An 18997-nucleotide genomic window follows, 5' to 3' on the forward strand; every position below is an offset into this window, starting at 1 on the left:
GCTCGGCAGCGTGGCCTAGTGGCTAAGGTCCTCGCCTTGATCCCATATGGCCACTGGTTCTAGTCCCAGCGGCTCCACTTCCTCTCTCTCTCCTCCTCTCAGTATATCTGACTTTGTAATAAAAATAAAATAAATCTAAAAAAAAAAGAAAAAACATATCTAGGCTAAATTTGAGGTGGCTTAGGAGAAGCAAAATGTTGAAGTCAGAGCTGGTGTTGTAGTATCAGCATTCTACCATCTTCATGAGAGAGAATCCAGGAAAATCCATGAAGAAGAGTTCATATCATGGTCATTTGTGAAGTAATCAGAAGAGGTAGCTTTTCTCCCAAAAGAGCAGTTATTGGAGCAGTCGAGCAGTTTAAAGACACATTTTTTTTACCTTGATGACAGATGAATCGTACCTCAGAAAAGTATAGAGATACCGAGACACTACATAATCATAGTGTTTTAATGTAAAGACTATGCCTGAGGGCCATATTGCTAATATGTATACTATATACTATATATACTATATATATATAATTATATATATAACCGTTTTGGAAAAGGATCAGCTCAGTTTTATCACCCATTCTTCATTTGAGGTTTTATCTCATCTTTCCTTTGCTCAAAAGTCCCAAAGCACTTCTCTGATGGTCACCTCCTTACAGCCTCCACAGGGTGCTATGGTCAAACACAGTGGGTGGTATCATGCTGTTAAGACCAGTTCCTTATCTGTTTTGATATCTTTTACTTTTCCTTATGCTAGTTGTTTAAATCATGCTTATTAAATAAATCAGGTGAATGAAAGCTCAGATTTTGTTGATGCTTACCAAGTATGCTAGTAACTGTCTTCTCTGAACAAGTGCATAAAAAATGCAAAGATTTTGTATAGGATTACAGCCTTGTAGGGGTGTGGTGTGGTGGTGAAATAACTTGTGGACACTCGATTTCCTTAAAGTGCCTGATCCTCCACTTACGTTCTAGCATCCTGCTACCATGCATCCTGGAGTGCCACGGAAGTCCAGATGGACTTCCAGGCACCTGGCTCTGGCTGGTGTGGGCATTCAGGGAGTGAACTGTGGATGGAAAATTTCTATCTCTGCATTTCACATACAGTGAAACTAAAAAGTAAGCTTTTTCCACTTCAACTTTGTATGTTTTTCACTTTTTTTGTTCACCCTATGTTACTCTCTCCTGTGATCATGATGAATTTTGAGAAGCCAGTTATTTGAATACACAGTGAACAAAGCCTGGATTTTTTTTTTTTTTTTTTGCTTTCTCTGTAGGATTTTTGATGTACGTTAAGCTTGAACTCTTGCTAATTAACTTCTTTCTATTCTGTTCCACAGAGACCCCACAACAGCATCATCCCTTAAATCTCCTTCTCTACCTAGTTCCTTGAAGGAAATGATTTTTAGTTAGTCCCTAAAACTGGCATTCTGTACAGCTTTGATTCTCGCCTCGTGTTACAGCCCCAATGCCCTTCCATTGTCTCCTCCTGTCCATGCCTCCCTCATTCATACCCTTTGCCATCATCATGGCAAAGACAGAAGTCAGAGCCTCTAAGTGGGGTCTCCTGTGTAACTAACCCATCTCCAAGAGGCACCACCTCTCCACATACAGCCAGTGTGGCCTTTGGGAAAACTACTTGTAGCCCCATCCCACTCTTTGTAAAATGCTGGCCAAGGGTCCAGTCTCCAAGAGTGGACACAGGGTCCCTGTGGTTGGTATGTGGCTTGTCCCTTAAAGTGTCTCCTCTGAGGTGATATAAATGAGGTAGTAGAAACTTCAAGAGGTGAGGGCGGATAGTGCAGAGTGATGAGGGTTTGGAGGTGTTGCTCTCAGAAAGGATTGTTGCATTTTTTGTGTAACGCTTGTTCCCTGCAAGAGCTGATTGTTGTAAAAAGAGAGTGCCTGGCCCCTAGGTCTCTCTGGCTTCCTGCCTGATCCTGTTACCTCTTCATCTTGAATGTGCTCCCACTGAGATGCCAGCTGTTGTGCTCAGACACAGCCCCTGAGGCCTACAGCAGAGGTCACACAAACAAGGCCACCTGATCTTTGTCACTCAACTTTGAAAAAACCTAATCTGCATGGACTTGTTGTAGTGAAGTTTGCCATCATGTGTGTTTGTTACAGCAGTAGGAAATGGAATAACGTGGGGGTCTTCCTCTGGGGTCTTTCCAGGTTCGTGCTCACAGGCTTTGCTTGCATTTACTACAGTTTGGAAGATTCTGAACCTGGTTCTGTTGTATTCCACCTCCCTGTCCCCACTCCAGCCCTTAGCTAAATTTTGACCCATGGGACTTTCAGAATTCTGGGCACCTACCTGCATCAGAGCATGAAATGAATCCAAGGGGCTGTGTGCCCCTATCCTACATTGTTAAGCACCTAGGGAAGGTAGTAGGCATGAGTCTGTCCTTAACTTTCATATCCCAGCATCTGAGACCCAATATCAAGCAATCCTTCATGAAACTGGCTCAGGTCATTTAATCACTTGTTAAATTGTATGATTCTCACATCTGTGGCCCTCTTACTTTCTTGACCATTCCTTAGTTTTTATTTATTTTACTGTCATTATATGTCTTATATCTCATCCAGTCTGGACTGTTACTACTCCTTCAATATGTCTTTCTTCAATCTGCTGAATTGCATTTTCATGCCAGTATCATTCAATATTTATCTTCCCTGTTGTATGCTCTATCAAGTCTTTTTCTGCTTCCCTATACATGAGAATAATCCATCTCCCTACCTTTTAGCGTACTTTCTCCTCTTATCCTCCTTCGTAGCACATACACTTTATTTATACTGTATGGCTGTAATTTGTAGAGCGGTTACATTGCCTTGTTAGATTGTGGGCAGAAATTGTTTCTCTTACTTCCCCATAGGTCTATCTCAGTACTTTGGTCATAGATGGGGCTCAGAATTGAATTGGAACTGAACTGAATTGAATAAACTATCCATTTATGAAATAATTTGCTTTAGAGTTGCCAGAATTAAATGGCTGCTCCAGTGGCAATATTACTCTAACTCACTAATATCATTTGATCTACTGAGGAGCTAGTTAATGAAGTAGGTGGATTAAAAATATAATCTACTGGAGGAAGAATGTTTTGGCAAGGACCTACACTCTTTATTTATTCATTCATGTATTTGAAAATCATTGCAGTCTCTCGGCTGTAATTCCTCTTTTCCACCCAAGACAGTAATAGGACTCTTTCCCCATAGCTGTTGATGGCTGGCTTAGGAATACCAGGCCATACACCTGTGTGCCAGATGTGCTGTTCAGCCTGTGTACTATCCCAGTCCATCTGCAAAGCATACCCCATGCTGGTTCCTTTCTATAGGAAGGGGGCATTGGTCCCCAGCCTTTATACAGGATGGGTTCCCTGGTGCTTGCCTGTTTTCCTTCCAACCTCCTTCATTGAATTTCAATGTCTTGGATGACCTTTGCCAACCCAGGAGGCCTTTACCCCATTTGCTTATCGGTGAGTCCACTTTTTCTCTGCGTGTTTGAGTTTTGCCTGGTGCTTTTTTGACTTGGATTACCACTTGTGAGAGTGCCGCTTGGTCTTCTGGAAGCAAACCAGCCATGTCAGCATCAATAGTAGTTAATAGATGATCAGATCCTCAGGATTTCCATACGGTGCCTAAAGAGTGTCATCTGATATTGAATGTAGCTTCAGTAGGAATGAATGGGCTTCGATAACGAATGGGTCTGCATTGATGGACACTGGGGGACAGGGTAGCTTTGTGATCTTCTTTGTTTCTCTAAGAATGCCTCTGCAACTGAATCCAGCCCATTTCTATGCCAATGTGCTAATAGTTGTGGAATCTCATTTATCTCAACGGAGGCCAGTTAGCTCTGGAATCCCATCTGTTTGAGTGGATGCAGTAAAATGGCACAGAAATGTGGCTATTGATTCACATCACCAGTGAGAGCTTCCCTGCTATTAATGTCTCTTCATTTTAAATCACTTTGGCTGCAGATGTATTTGCATTAATTGCTAAAGCAAAAACAAAACATTTGGAGTTTTGACTTATTTTTTTTGATTTAGATGTGTTTTAAGTGCCTGTCCACAAAGAACTAAACAGCTGTTTAAAAATTGAAAGTATACATGGTAATGCTGTTGTCCCGACAACAGATTCAAAAACTGCTTCCACTAGTATTTTTGAGTCTGTCTTAGCAGAAGATGCCTAAGGCTGAGTTTTGGCCCAGTGGAGTTTCTAAGCTGAATATTTTTCCTCCTGAAAATAGAATCTAAGGAATAAAGAGCCTGAGTCTTAAGTAGCATGGAGTTACAGAGGTGCTGTCTCTGGCAGATTGCTGGAGTGACACAGTAGTTAAGAATGTGACAGGCCTGTCGGTTGAACTGCTGGCCAGTAGGATTGCTTAGAAACTGCGGCTAATTCTGTGTGGAAGTTTCATTTAGCAGGCACTGGCCAGAACCCTAATCAGGGAAGCTAATGACCAATTCATACACTTACCATTTTTTAAAGGAATTTTCCTAAATTGTGTTTTTTAAGCTAAGACATTTAGCTTTTCAAAAAGGATGTGTATATATTGTAAATTATCCATCACTACAAAGAGACAGATAAATAACATTGTATGGGAGACAACAGGATATTGGTTAAAACTTAATTTGGGAAAAGCATTTTTTCCTGTTTCCAGCTGCCTGTGCATATGAACTGGCTTAATCAGACTTGCACATCATTATTGGATGTTTTTATGGATTCAAGCACCTTAATAGTGACTAGTGCTTTGCAGTGCATATAGTTATAAGACACAGTTCTACAGGCAGGTGGGAACTGGTGTGATCTTTCTCAGACATGTGAGCTAAGGATTGTTTTTGCTTCTGTTTTTCTGCCAATTTGAATGAAACACACCTAACTGATGGAGCAGACTCTTGTTTCCTAAAATGTCTGTGATCGGACACAGTTTCAGTCAACAACTTCTCTAACATGTTGGTTCTGGTAACTTCAAAAGAATACAGCTGTTCATGAAGAGCATTTGATCTCCTAGGATCATATTTACCCAAGTGACATTAAATACTTTCATGAAAATTTCCTGCCCAAACACACAAAACAACTAAGAAACATAATGGTCAAACTGTCGAGATGATACTGCTGCGTTTCCTTATGCATTTCCCTCATCCTGTTGTTGTCCTCGGGACTGGCTACCATAAATTCATCTGGGAGATCACATGGTCACTTAGCGCACACGCGCACACACACACAAAATACAAAAGTGTCTTTCAGTTGTTAGAGTACTTTGGAAATAATAATCAACTGAAAAATTTCTAGTAATTCCATGGCGTGAATTCTTACTGTGTCACGCAATCTTTTGCACTGTACTACATGTTCGAACGAATGCAGTTGGCTTCAAAGATGATCCCTGGAGAAGTAGATCTATTTAGGTGATCAAACTATCTTAGCAATTCATTGCTTTATATTTTTTTTACCTTTAGTTTATTTGGGAAGGTGGCAATTCTTCATCCTTGAGACAGATTTGCTTTTGAAATTATGTTTAAAGAATATCTAGAGGGGGGGCAGAGGAGATTAAACAATCAAAAATTCAAGTGTAATTAAAAATTCATGAAATTGTTAGAGAACTAGTGATTTCATTAGTCTAGTTGGAAAACGTACCTCCATATTTTAGTACTTTTAACAATAAAGATTGGATTTTGACTAATGTCACAGTCCAATCACTAGGAAAGCTGTATTCTTTTTTTTTTATATATATATTTATTATTTAACTTCAGTAATTACATTGTATTATGTGACACAATTACATAGATACTTGGGTTCTCCCCACCCCTCCCCAAACCCTCCCACCATGGTGGATTCCTCCACCTTGTTGTATAACCACAGCTCAAGTTCAGTTGAGATTCCCCCATTGCAAGCGTATACCAAACATAGAGTCCAACTGCCTTTCAAGGACCCAGGTTCCTTCCATGTGATGGTTCTTGGCTCTCTGTCCCTGGAGGTCTGCCCTGCACCTCTTCAGTCAGCCCAAGTAGAAGCCAAGCAGAGGCTGAAGGAGTGGTTTGTTTATGGAGGCAGCACATCTCTGTCAGTCCACCTCCATCTAGCCTGCAAGGGAAGCTGGGAAATAGTGTTGGTGTGAAAGCGAAACCTAAGGTTTGGTGCAAGCATAGCAGTGTCTTTTGCCGTGTTACCTATTGGGATTTTTTTTCCCCTAATATGGACTCCAAGTGCATAGTAATAGCATAGTTTGAGTCGTTGAGTTCACTATAGCTGTCTAAGAGGACAAGTGCTGTTCAGAAGTACATTCTGATTTTAATACTGATTTTATTGTATCCACATGGCCCGTGTGCTTTCTTTCAGAAGTAAGGCAAATAGCTTAAGATACTTCCTTCTTGATCTTCCAGTTACCTTTAACGAGTCACTGTGAGAAGCAGAAGCATTGGTTAGGAGTCAGCTACGAGCATTTAATTTAGCCCACAATCCTCTATAATAGCACCTGTTTCACGTCCTATTTTTGGCTCCCTATTCCGGCCTTCTGCTAATGTCCTGGGAGGCAACAGGTCATGGCTTCACTGGATGATCCATTAAATGGATGAGACTGAGAATAAGTGACTGTCTCCCAACTTCAGCCTAACTTAGCGCAGCAAAACAGCTCAAGTATTACAGGCATGTGGTCTGTGAATCTCCACATTTGTTTCTCTCTCTGCTTCTCAAGTTAGATTAACAGATAAGCAATATATTGTATTTATATTTATGGCATATATATGAATATGAATGTATACAGATACATATATTAGATTGAGACATAGATGGAAACGTATATATCGACAGAGTAAATATTACCAGGACATGATTGGAGGCCACAAAAACTGCCAATGTGAGGGATAGGAAAACAATGATTAATTGAAATCAGTTATTTGCTAATGTGGGATTCCAGATTTCTTTTCTTAAAAAAAAAAAAAAGATTTTCTTTATTAGAAAGACAGATCAGATTTGTGGAGAGAAGGCAGGACAGAAAAATCTCCCATTCGCTGCTTCACTCGCAAAGTGGCCACACTGGCTAGAGCTGAGCCAATCCAAAGTCAGCAGCCAGGAGCTTCTTCTGGGTCTCCTGTATAGGTGCAAGGTCCTCAGGCTTTGAGCCATCCTTTGCTGCTTTCCCGGGCCACAAGCAGAGTTGGAAGAGAAGTAGAGCAGCTGGGACATGAACTGGCGCCCATATGGGCTCTCAGCATTTGCAACTTGAGTATTTAGCTGTTGAACCATCACACTAGGCCCCAGATTTATTTCTAATGAGGTGAAAGTTCTCATTTTCATCTGTGTACTGCTGTTCAGATCACACAGAAAGCAAAACGACTCAAACACCTAGTGGAGGGAAGAAGTCACTGCCACCTGGATTGAGAACCATAAAGGCACAGACTGAAGGCAGTAAGAAACTCTAAATGCGAAAACTGAAACAAGAAAAGGGAAATGAACAGTCTGTGTTAGACATTCTCCCAACCCTCAAATAAGTGGATGAGCCCTCCTGTTCTTTGTGTAGCAGTGTTCCTGGTCTCCACTGCCGATTCCTTTAGCACTGCCCTTTATATCTAGGTTCTGGCAGCTTTCAGGGAGGCTTTAGGACTGCAGATAAACAAATGACCTTGCACAATTTCCACATGGCTTGTTGTAATAGATGCAAAATTATGAAATGAACATTCTAATCACTTGTTCAAAGCTTGTTGTGTTTCTCCTACGGATACTACCTTTGGCTTCTCCTTCTACTTTCATTAGATCTCTGGCTGTTTTTTTTTTTTTTCTTTACATTTGACATCATGTGGTCTCATCTCCACTTCTGCATTGTAGGAAATTTTAGTAGCCAGCAGTGAGCATCTGAAGCATCTGTGTTAATTAACTAAGTACAGTTACACAAAGCCGGATACTGGCTGTAGGTTAAGCATAGTATTTGCATTAATGGTTCATAAGATTGACTAGGTCTTAATAATGTTCTGATGAATTAGCTTCCTATTTCTGTTGTAATACATTACTGTAAGTTTAAATCATATGTTTCTTTACAGCTTTGGAGTGAAAAAATTCAATAATTTCCATTGCGCTTCAAGTCAATGTGTTAGCAGATTCAGTTCTCTTTGCAGACTGAGTTAGTCAGGTTCCTGTCGTTTCCAACTGCTCCCAGTAGTCCTTGGCCTTGGGCTGCTTTAACTTCAAAGAACACCATCCCGTATTGTGCTTGAACCTCCTTACCTTCTCCTCTTCAAAAATCAAATCTTTTCTTATTCCCGTTTGAGAAGGACTCCTGGGATGATCATGGGTTACCTGGTATAACCTTGGATGTCGTTCAGAGTTTCCTGCTTTAAATCAAATTGTGAAGTCTCCTTTCTCCATATAAGGTAACATTCCTGGGTTGCAGAAATGAGGACATAGGGACTGTGGGGAGCCATTTCTCCTCCTACCAGAGCTAGTTCTATCATGCAGCAGCTTGACTTCGCATTGTTTGTGTATGAATGTGACACTGCTTCTACATGGTGGTCTTCACTGGTTTAAGAATATGGAATTCCTTTCATTCTCTACCACCTTCCATGAGACCATGAGATGGGCAAAGATCTGAGCCATTGTGTCTTTCTGCCCTTGGTGCTTGTTCTCCATGTAGCTAATCATGTGACACTCGGGATGTAAATGGGCACTGATCCTTCTCCATGAGGACTCACCTAGGATAGCAAAGGGAGTGTAAGTCAGATAACAGTGATTATCAACAGGACTGTATGTTGATAATCCTATCTTATGTGTCCAGAAGGATGGAAGCCCACAGCTATTTCTTAGCAGCACAGGAGTAAAGTCCAGCATTGCGGAAAAGAGAGTTGGCAAGAACCAGCCAAGTATCTAGACCTCAGCTAGATTTTCATTCTATAAAATTAATGAACATTAACTTATTTTCAAACAAAGATACACATGCATGTGGTGTGTTTTGCTGTAGTAAGGTGCTTTGTCTTCTTTGTTCTTTCCCTATTATACACTGGAACATGAACTATGTTTGGCTGTCTGCCAGCAAATACTTATGTCATTCATGAATGAATATTTTCAAACCTCACTTGGCAATAGGATGTGAGTCTTAACTGTAACATGCAAGTTGATGTCCCAGTAGTGGCCCATGATTGCATTTATAAGTGAAGATGACCACCTTACGCTTCTGAGAAAGCAAAGTTGAATAGTTGGTTACTAAAGGATCTGAAGACTGAAGATGGAGTTTGAGAGTCTGTTGTGAGAGAGAGAATAGAAAAAAAATTTTAAAGGTTTATTTTTATTGCAAAGTCAGATATGCAGAGAAGGAGAGACAGAGGAAGATCTTCCATCCATTGATTCATACCCCAAATGGCTGCAACAGCCAGAGCTGAGCTGATCTGGAGCCAGGAGCCAGGAACTTCCTCCAGGTCTGCCATGCGGGAACAGGGTCCCAAGGCTTTGGGCCGTCCTCAACTGCTTTCCCAGGCCATAAGTAGGGAGCTGCATGGGAGGTTGGGCCACTGGGATTAGAACCAGCGCCATATGGGATCCTGATGCGTGCAAGGTGAGGATTTTAGCTGCTAGGCTACCACGCTGGGCCAGAGAATAGAAAATGTTGAGACAGAGAAGGGAAGGCTCAAACTTAAAAAAAAAAAAATCAAACATTGACCTTGACTTTGAAGCCAGTCTTTAAAGCATAATTTTAACTATTGTGATGATTTCAATTTTCAGCCATAACTTGGTTTTGTGCTCTGTGTCTTGTCTCTTACTGACTCATTGTTTCTGTATCCTCGTGGCTTCTGCTTGCTTACTGCTCTGTATTTTTAGTTTAATGCAAGTCGTCTTGATCTAGTGTGTTACATTCCAAACCAGTCAATACCAAGACTGATGGGATTGATGGGTCACCATCCTAAGAAAGAATTCCCCTTGGGTAAACTTCTTCTAAGCTAATGCATTGACCACGAAACAGTCTAAGGGCGTCTGAATGTCTCTTGAACTAAAGCCTAGTTGAACATCCGGCTTGGTTTAACAGGATGCTATCGTACATGGTATAGAAACATCACATTGGGGTCGAAGATGGGACTCCAGAACTAGTGCTACCCCTTGACATTCGGTTCAACCCATGCTTCTTATTTTTTGTTTTGTAATCTCTGAAAAGATGTTAGGTGAAACCTAACTCTTCAACATGTATGTAATGTTAGCATATGAAATAACTTTACGTTAGTGTTGACTCCCTAAATACCAAGATTTATGCTACTGTTCTCATAATTTCTGGGACTCAGATCTTGGCATTTTATACATTCTAATGTATGTGTCTTTCTGCCTGTTACTTTTCTGAAAGTCCTATTTTCACTCTTTCTAAAACAGATGGGATCTTTAAAAATTGGCCTAGAAGGAATACAGGGACATATTTGTATATGCTTTAAAATATCTTTAGTGCATCAAGTGACCCCTCTTGATACAGAGGAAGCCATGCAAATTGTGTTCATTACCCACTTAGTGGTCTAACAGACTCCTTGGACCATGCTATTCCCTTAATTGACATGGTCATCGTAACTCCAAGATTAAATTAATAGGAGGTAAGGGATACCTCCTTTAGGCCACATTGAAGTTTTTCCGTTGTGGTTTCCCTTTAGATTAAGCTGAATGTAATTTTTATCAGCAATGTTTGTGGTGAAGATGCTGAATACAAAGCCACACGCCTATCAGGCAATGAAAAGTGACCTGTTTGCAGACATGTTGGTTTTCTATTAGGAACATGAACAAAAGCAATGATCAGAATTTGTGCTGAGCTTAGCATTTTGACTGAAAAACATGCATTTGGCTGAATGCAGCTGAGAAATATAAGTGACATTACCTTGAAATAAGGCCTTAGATAAATAAGGAGTTTGAGCTAATTTTTTGAGAAAAAGGGACAATCTGAAGATACTATACCTCACAGCAAAGGTTTTAATTTAACATATTCTGCATTAGCTAAAGAAATGCAGAAGAATTTTCTGTACTCTGACAAGACATTCAAAGGAAATTGTTTTTGTGTGGTTTTTCCACGTTGGCCGTGCAGCTGTGATGCCCTCAAATAGCAGCAGAAGAAAGTGAAGACGGTTTTCTCTAAAATCTTTGGATCACATTAAAGGGCTCCAATGTGAAACTAACACTTCCTACTTTGTGGCCTTCTGTGGCCTTCTGTGGCTTAGGGCAGGATATAACCAGAACCCTTCTCCAAGCTGCCATTCTCAGGAAAGAACTCTCCAAGCCTTAAACGCCATCAGTGTTTCAAATGGTATTTCTCGTTTCCTAAAAAGCTTACACATCCATCACCAAGGCATGGTAAATGTTTTCTTTACTTCTAGAAGGTTTTGACATAACCATGAGGTACATCCATGATGGCAAGTCAAACCTCATTTGGCAGGGGTGTGGGGGTTGCTCAATTTCAGATAGGGACCACTGTCTTGATATTGCCATATTATTCATATATATATATATACACACACACATAGATATATATTGACTGTCTTTATCTCATCCGAAAGTCCAGAGTGAAACATTCTTCATAGATTGTCCTTGACCTCACTTTGTGTGCAATGACTCTATTTATAGGCAAAAAGTATACTAATCTGTCAGTCTGGGTTTCCTACAGTATTTGACCATAAATTGTGTGTTTGTGTGTGTTTAAGTAAATGGACTTCAAGTTAAATGTGATGGTTAGAGACATAAATCTTTTAACCTTCCCACCAAAAAAACGTACAGAACTAATTATAAGGGGATTTAAAAAGCTTAAAATATGACAGGTAACTAGAATGACTTTATCTGAAGTTGTGAAAACAGATGTGTGGTGAAGAACAAACTTCAGAAAGCAGATTGGCCTCAAGAATGGAATGAAAGGGAGAGGAAAGGATTTTCATGCTGTGGAATCTTGACTAATAACAGAAGATAGACAGCAGATATCCTGAAAGGCAGACATGACTATTAAAGTAGAAAAATTGGCTCCTGTTACACGTAAGAGGTGATTAAATTCACCCCTGAACCTGCCGTATTCTAACGTTCACTGTAACCCACCCTTGCTAAGAAGGACAAGGCTACTCTTTGAAGACGATGAACCTAGAGGGGTTGTTGAGTTCTGGATACCAGTCATGAAGATAGACTAAGAGGCACAGCTGTAGAATAACGAGGAAGAACTAAGGAATTCATGCCTTAGTAACAAGCTCATGTGCAGTAGTGGCCTATTGGCTCCATTCAGCTGTGCCAAGTCTTTGAGTTTACCCCAATGCTAGGGAAGATGCTTGTGGGACTTCTCAAGAAAGCTCCAAGAGAGTTCCAAATACTTTTGGTAGAGTTGTTCTCAGACATGCTCCATCCTAGGTCATTTTATCATGAAAGTAACTCAATTGAAAAGACTCATCCATAAAAACAGAGCTTCCTGGATACTTTGCTTTCCAAATATGAAAGACCACACTAAAGAATTTCGCAGAGAATGCATTAGAATCAAATGTTAAAGAAGTAAAACATGAAAAGAAGATGGTCAAGATAATCAGAATGAAACACTTACGTTTCTTTCCATTTTATACCTCCATTGTAATAATTTTCATTGTCATTTGTTACCTGTCAGTCAATATTTGCCTGTGCTTTTGTTTCATTCTCTCCCCATCCTCTGGAAGCCTCCATTGCATTTTAACTTTGAGAATATTTATTTTGTAGATTTTACATGTGAGTGATGTCTGTGCTTCTCTGCTTGGCTTATTTCATTTGACAGAATCACCTCCAGTTCCATGCAAGGTTTAGCCTTTTTAATGACTGAATAGTACTTCATTGTGTATCAGTTTTCTTATCCATTCATCAGGGGCTGGACACTGATATTGTTTGTATTTCATGATCACTGTAAATACTGATGCAGGAAGTGTTGCAAAGCAGATGACTGGAGATTTGTTATGTTTTGTCTCTTTGATAATGCCAGTATTATGGAAATAAGGTATTATCTACTTGTGGTCCTGACTTGAATTTCCATGATGACAAGTTTTGTTGAGCATTTTAGATTTAGATGTAATGCCAGTTTTAATTTAATTATATGGGAGGGGCTTTTCACCTTTGAGTTTTTGATACATACTAGTTATGTCAGATGCATAGTTTTGTCAGATAATTAGCTTGCAAGATTTTTTTTTTTTGGCATTCTGAAGTTGTCACTCTGATTCCTTGCTGTGCAAGTTCTTTGACTTGATCATATTTGTCTAATGTTGCTTTTATTTCTTATGCTCTTGGATCTGATCCAGAAAATGAGTCCATTTCATTCTCCCGTAGTATTTTCTGTTTTCTTTTAAGCTTCAAAGTCTCAGCTCTCATAGTTACACTGTTAATACATTTTTTTAAAGATTTATTTATTTTTATTACAAAATCAGATATATAGAGAGGAGGATAGACAGAGGAAGATCTTCCGTCCGAAGATTCACTCCCCAAATGAGCCGCAACGGCCGGTGCGCGCCAATCCAAAGCCGGGAGCCAGGAACCACTTTTGGGTCTCCCATGTGGGTGCAGCATCCCAAAGCTTCAGGCCGTCCTCGAATGCTTTCCCAGGCCACAAGCAGGGAGCTGGATGGGAAGTGGAGCTGCCGGGATTAGAACCGGCGCCCATATGGGATCCCGGGGCGCATTCAAGGCGAGGACTTTAGGCACTAGGCCATGGCGCCTGGCCTATAATTCTATATTTACAGCAGCAAAATCTACAGTAGTACAGACATTGAAAAGACCCAAATGCACACCAAAAGAGGAATGAATAAAGAAACTGTGGTACATCTACTCCATGGACTATTACTCAGTAATTAAAAGGAATGAAACCTACCATTTACAACAAAAAGGTCCTAACTGGAGATTATTATGCTCAGTGAAATAAGCCAGTCTCAAAAAGACAAGTATCATATGTTCTCTCTGAGCCAGGCAATCTTCATGCAAAATACCGAATCAGTAGATATGTAGGTAAATACATATATTCACCTAGAGGAACTACATACGGGAGACTAGCGTACTGAGAAGATATAATACAGTATGCATCTTGACTTCCAAATTAAAGCTGGTCTCCTAATGAATGTGTTAAACACGTCTTGACAATGCTGGACTTTGTACCATTGCATATACCTACAATGTCATGATACATTTAATTAGAAGAATGATGAACCTGTGACTTTTGCTGAAGGACTATACTATTGTAATGTAAGGGAGGAATTGTGGCAGGGGGTGGGTTAATGAGGAAGGTGAAAGGGGAAATCCTTGAACCCAGAGCATTATCATGAAAAATAAAAATTAAAAATGTTAAACAGAAAGGCCAGAGTTGTATTATTGATTTAAACTGTCGTTTGTCATGTTGACACCCCATATCAGAGCTTGGGTTCAAATTCCAGTTGCTCGGTTTCCAGGATTTTCCCTGCGAGGGCAGCAGAGGCTGGCTACTCCCGAGCATGTGGGACACTAGGAGGGAGGTCATGGCTTTTGGCCTGATCCAGAGTGGGCGCTTGACGTCTTTTAGAGAGTAAACCGGTGGACAGAAGCTGTGTCTGTTTCTCCTTCTGCAGCCTTCCCCTTTCTCTCTCTCTTCCTTTCTTCACCTTTCCTTATCACTCCAGTATCCTGTTGGCTTCCTGGCCTGTTGCAGAGGACATTTATGAACCTTCTGTGCAACAGCAGCTCTCAAATCAGCTTTACCAGTATGGTTTTGGACTGAGGAGGTCTCATGTGGGTCCTGAAGAATTTGGATTGTTACGAAGTTTTTAGGTGCTAGTGATGCTGCCAGCTTGGAAAACCCACTTCTGAGAACCACTATTCTAAAGAAATGATTGATTAAGATCATGTGCAAATATTTCATTTCTAAGATAAATTTTGAATATTGGGAGACATAAGGTTACATGCATGCATGCACACTTGAGCTAAAATGTGTAAATGAAACAATTTCCCCTGAATGAAATGTAATGTAGAATATCAAAATACCAATTTAAAAAAAAGGTTAATGAATGAAAATTTTAAATTAGGGAGCTCATTCCGTGTTTTGTTAATGGTGGGATATTGCAGACTCAGGCATAATGTTAAGGTTTCCCAAATTCCTGTCATTGAAGCAGCGTGTTAGTCATGTGTTTTGAAGGTAGATAAATCATGTACCTTCCTGTCTGGCATTTTGTTGCTCATTATCACACTGCAATACCAACTATGCCAACAGTTACGGCTAAATCCTATGTTATTTTTTTTTCTTAAAAAGTAGTACTGTGTTCATTTAGTATACTCTTAAGAAACATTTTTTTTTAACATTATCTGAGAAACTTAAGCCTTCATCTCTTCTCTGGACCCCTTATACAGGTGACAAACCTGAGGACCAGAGAATCTCCTAGGTGGCAGATTCTAGATCTCCTAACATGGCCTCCATTCTGTCCCCCTCTTCAAGCCAGTGCCTATTGGCTTTGCTCAGGTGTTGATGTAAACCACCCCAAGGGAGTACCAAGCTAAGTCAATCAAGAAAAAAGGAGCATTGCACATCCCAGGGACCATCGTTTTCTGGAAGCCTGAAACAAAGGGAACACTCAGGTCCTGGGAGCAGCCTTCATCAGTCACGTAGGCAGGCGTGTACCTGCACCTCGGATTCTCCACCAGTGCAACTAGCTTTTCCCAAGGCATTGGTTTTCTTTGGCTTCTTACAGCATAAGTAGTTTTCATCACTGCTTCCCCTCGCCCCCCAAGACCCCAGGATGACTAGGCCTTCGAGCCAGTAGGCAAGATGCTGATAGTCTGCAGTGGTTGAAATGGAGGATTTTCAAGGCTAGAAACAATCCCCCATTAGCTTAAAAAAAAAAAAAAAAGCTTAAAAAAATCTGAGAATTGTGCCCTGCGGGGGTGGGTTTCCTGAGCTGTCAGCTCCCTCAGTTAATGAGGCAGTTTGTCAAAGGGAGTTAGAAAAAGCCATTTGTAACAATGCTGGGCTTTGTGTGTGCTGTAAAAATCAAATTAGGTAGATACACAGCAAATAGTAAATGGCATTGTTTATTTGCTAATTAATTTGCTACAAACTACAATATAAATGTATTAAATATATCTGATGGTCTATGCGTTCCAGAAGAAAAATGACAGAAAGCGCTTACCAGGAGATGCACTAGGCGCACAGTGGAGCTTCAGTTCATCAGAGAGAAATCACAGTGTCAGACTTGAAAAGCACTCATGGCCTGCGTAGGGTTTGGATTGCAGTGGGGATGTGATCTCCTGTGTGAGGTTCACAGGGCTTTTAGGGCTCAGCCCATATGGTCTCACTGCTGAGGTTATTCATTTCTTCATGTCCCAAGGCCAGGAATGCTATGCCCTGGAGCAGATGCCATCTAAGTGAGGACAGATGCTAACATGTTAAGGCTTGTGAAGCTTTTCCTCCGTAGGATAAAACCAGGATCACACAGGGAATCAACATGGGAAGGCACAACCTGGGGAAAGTGCAAAGAGCAGGGAGGGTGAAACCAGCAGATAGACAATTTTTCTCCAAATCCTCTCTATCTCTGTAATTGACTTTGGATATAAATAAATGATCTTTCAAAAAAAATCCTAGGCCAGCACTGTGATACAGTAGGTTGATAAACCAACTGGCATCCCACATGGGTACTGGTAACTGGTAAAGCTGCTGCTTACAATACTGGCATCCCACACGGGTACTGGTAATTTCCCCACTGCTCCACTTCTGGTGCAGCACCCTGCTAATGTGCATGGGAAAGCAGCAGAATATGGCCCAAGCACCTGGGGCTCTGGACCTCTTGAGAGAGCTGGATAAAGTGTGGCTTCACCTGCCTCAACACTGGCCATTACAACCATGTGGAGAGTAAATCAGCAGATTTCTTTCTTGATCTTTGCCTCTCTGTGTCACTGTTTCAAATAAACAAATACGTACATAAGGATTTAATGATCAAAACAGAAAAGAGTGGAACATGAGTGTTTTTGGCTGCATATCTGGTTTCTCCACTGGTGTTCGGTACATAATATTGTGGATTTCATTGAAGGATGAGTAAGTAATTGCAGACACAAACTAATGTATGGATCAGGTGTTGGAAGGATGAGCACGATGCCTATCAGCAAGGCATACAAAGTCTATAAGGAACTGATGGAACATACTCTGTTCTTTTTCTTTCATTCAGTTATATTATCATTTTCTCTCACATTTATCTTTTATGCTGTTGGAAATGGCTGTAGTAAAATCTAATGTTCTTGTAAAAGACACTGTCTTGGGAGCACAGGTTATAATAGCATTCAGTGCTTTTCTCAAAGTATTGAAGAAAAATGTTCTTGCCTCCATGAACAAGAATTGAGCCTGTGTCCTGTGTCAGGTGCTCTGACATAAGCTTGGGAAGAATCATTAACACCACAGAGGACTGCTCTGGCCTCCTGAGGAGCTCGAGGGAGGGCAGTCAAAAACAAGCATGCCTACCGGAGGAAGATCAAGTGCTTTAAGGGCCATGTGCAGACTCAGTGAACAGGAGACATCCATGGGGGAAAGGTACTTTGCTATTTTGTGTAAAATAAATAAATAAATAAATAAATAAATATCAGTTGTCCCTGAGATTACTTCAAGGTTCTGTACTGTTACAGTGTGAGTTTAAGAAAATGAATTCTGGATACAAAGAAGTAAGTGAAAGAAAACAAGAAGTTAGGAGACATAAATTAATAGTAGAGATTTTTATATGCTAACTTGATTTTTTAAAATGGGAACTACCTGGACTATAGTAGGGTCTATTTATATAGCCTAGATTATTTTTTTGTTTCTTTCAGGAATTACAGCTGTGGAATTGGAAGGTGCCAGAGTCCCTCCAGCCTTTACCTGAATACACAAAAATACGCCTCTTAGCCTCTGCAAGCAAAATGAGAAGTGGAGAAGACATGCTGGGCAGAAGCAAGGTCATGGGGTAACACGTCCTGCCTCTGGCTCAGAACACAGCTGTGCCTCAGCTCCTGTCCTGCGTTCGCCCCCTCACTTTGGTTCAAGATCTGCAGTAATGAGCTCTGGTCCCAGGGCCTCTTTGGTTCTGTGAGGCCTAAGACATGACTACCAGCAGTCACGCATGCCCAGTCCCAGCAGTGAACAGCCACATGACTCACTATCCAGCCACGCCCTACCCGCTGCTCTTCCCGCCTGTCATCGGAGGACTTTCCCTGCCTCCCTTGCATGGCCTCCACGGCCACCCTCCTCCCAGCGGATGCAGCACTCCATCACCTGCAAGTAAGTACTGCTGGGATTTTGCTCTCTTTTTTCCTGGTTGACTGGTTGATTGGGGCTGAGAAGCCAGAGAATTGATACCCTGGATGAATTCTTTGCTCGCATATTAATTACTGTTGATCTAGGATTCTGCCATTTCTGTAGGTTGAATTGAAACTTGAGACCAGATAAATGATGAATTTCAGAATTTGATTCATTCAAAGTTGCTTTGGCATTTTTGTTATGCTTTGTAAAATGCAAATACAAAAGGTGACCGGATGACAGCCAGCATATTTGAAGAATGACTGTTTGAGGTGTCATGTAGCAGTGAGTTACAAGGTAATACTGTTACCTTTCACTAATGGAAATCCTGGAGTTCAGATTCGTTTTGCTTGTGAGATCGCCTTTTTGTTGGCTCTGAAGGATGTCTGTGAGAGTTACCCATTTCTGAAGAACCCTTGCTGCCAGTTCCTGTCACATTGGGCTTCTTTTAATGTCTCTTCAATGATGTTGGATGCTTGCCTAGCTTGGCACTAGGAGGCCAAAGGCGTATTGACTCAGTTGTTCTGGGACAGTTCAATCTATAGCACATTCTCTAAGTTCTTGTGGCTCGTAATGCGATGTGTGCACTGCGTGGGTCTCCCTGGTGGTTATTTCACATTCCACTACCTTGTTTCAATATTAGCTTGACCCTTAACAGTTTATTCTCTGAAGTGCTGATTTACATTTTCTGTGCTTTCGCTTCTCCTGCCTACTACATCTTTGGCTCCCTGGCATTTGTTTCACCTGGGAAGGATTCCTCAGCTATTGATTCAGTACCTTTAATGCAGAGCATGG

General features: G+C 40.9%; 1 protein-coding gene across 2 annotated transcripts in view; it reads left to right on the forward strand.

Annotated features, from left to right (window-relative positions):
* Positions 1-17741: 17741 nt before the first annotated feature.
* The window catches only part of RARB (retinoic acid receptor beta), a 350041-nt gene continuing 348785 nt past the window's right edge, over positions 17742-18997 (forward strand). The window contains exon 1 of one of the 2 annotated variants that reach the window (XM_012927894.3): positions 17742-18184. In XM_012927894.3, the coding sequence (XP_012783348.1) occupies positions 18007-18184 (178 nt within the window). In that variant the 5' untranslated portion in view covers positions 17742-18006. The remainder of the gene's footprint in view (positions 18185-18997) is intronic. The other variant, XM_058657246.1, reaches the window with a different exon arrangement.

The sequence above is a fragment of the Ochotona princeps genome, chromosome 30 (assembly GCF_030435755.1).
Source record: "Ochotona princeps isolate mOchPri1 chromosome 30, mOchPri1.hap1, whole genome shotgun sequence".
NCBI lineage: Eukaryota > Metazoa > Chordata > Mammalia > Lagomorpha > Ochotonidae > Ochotona > Ochotona princeps.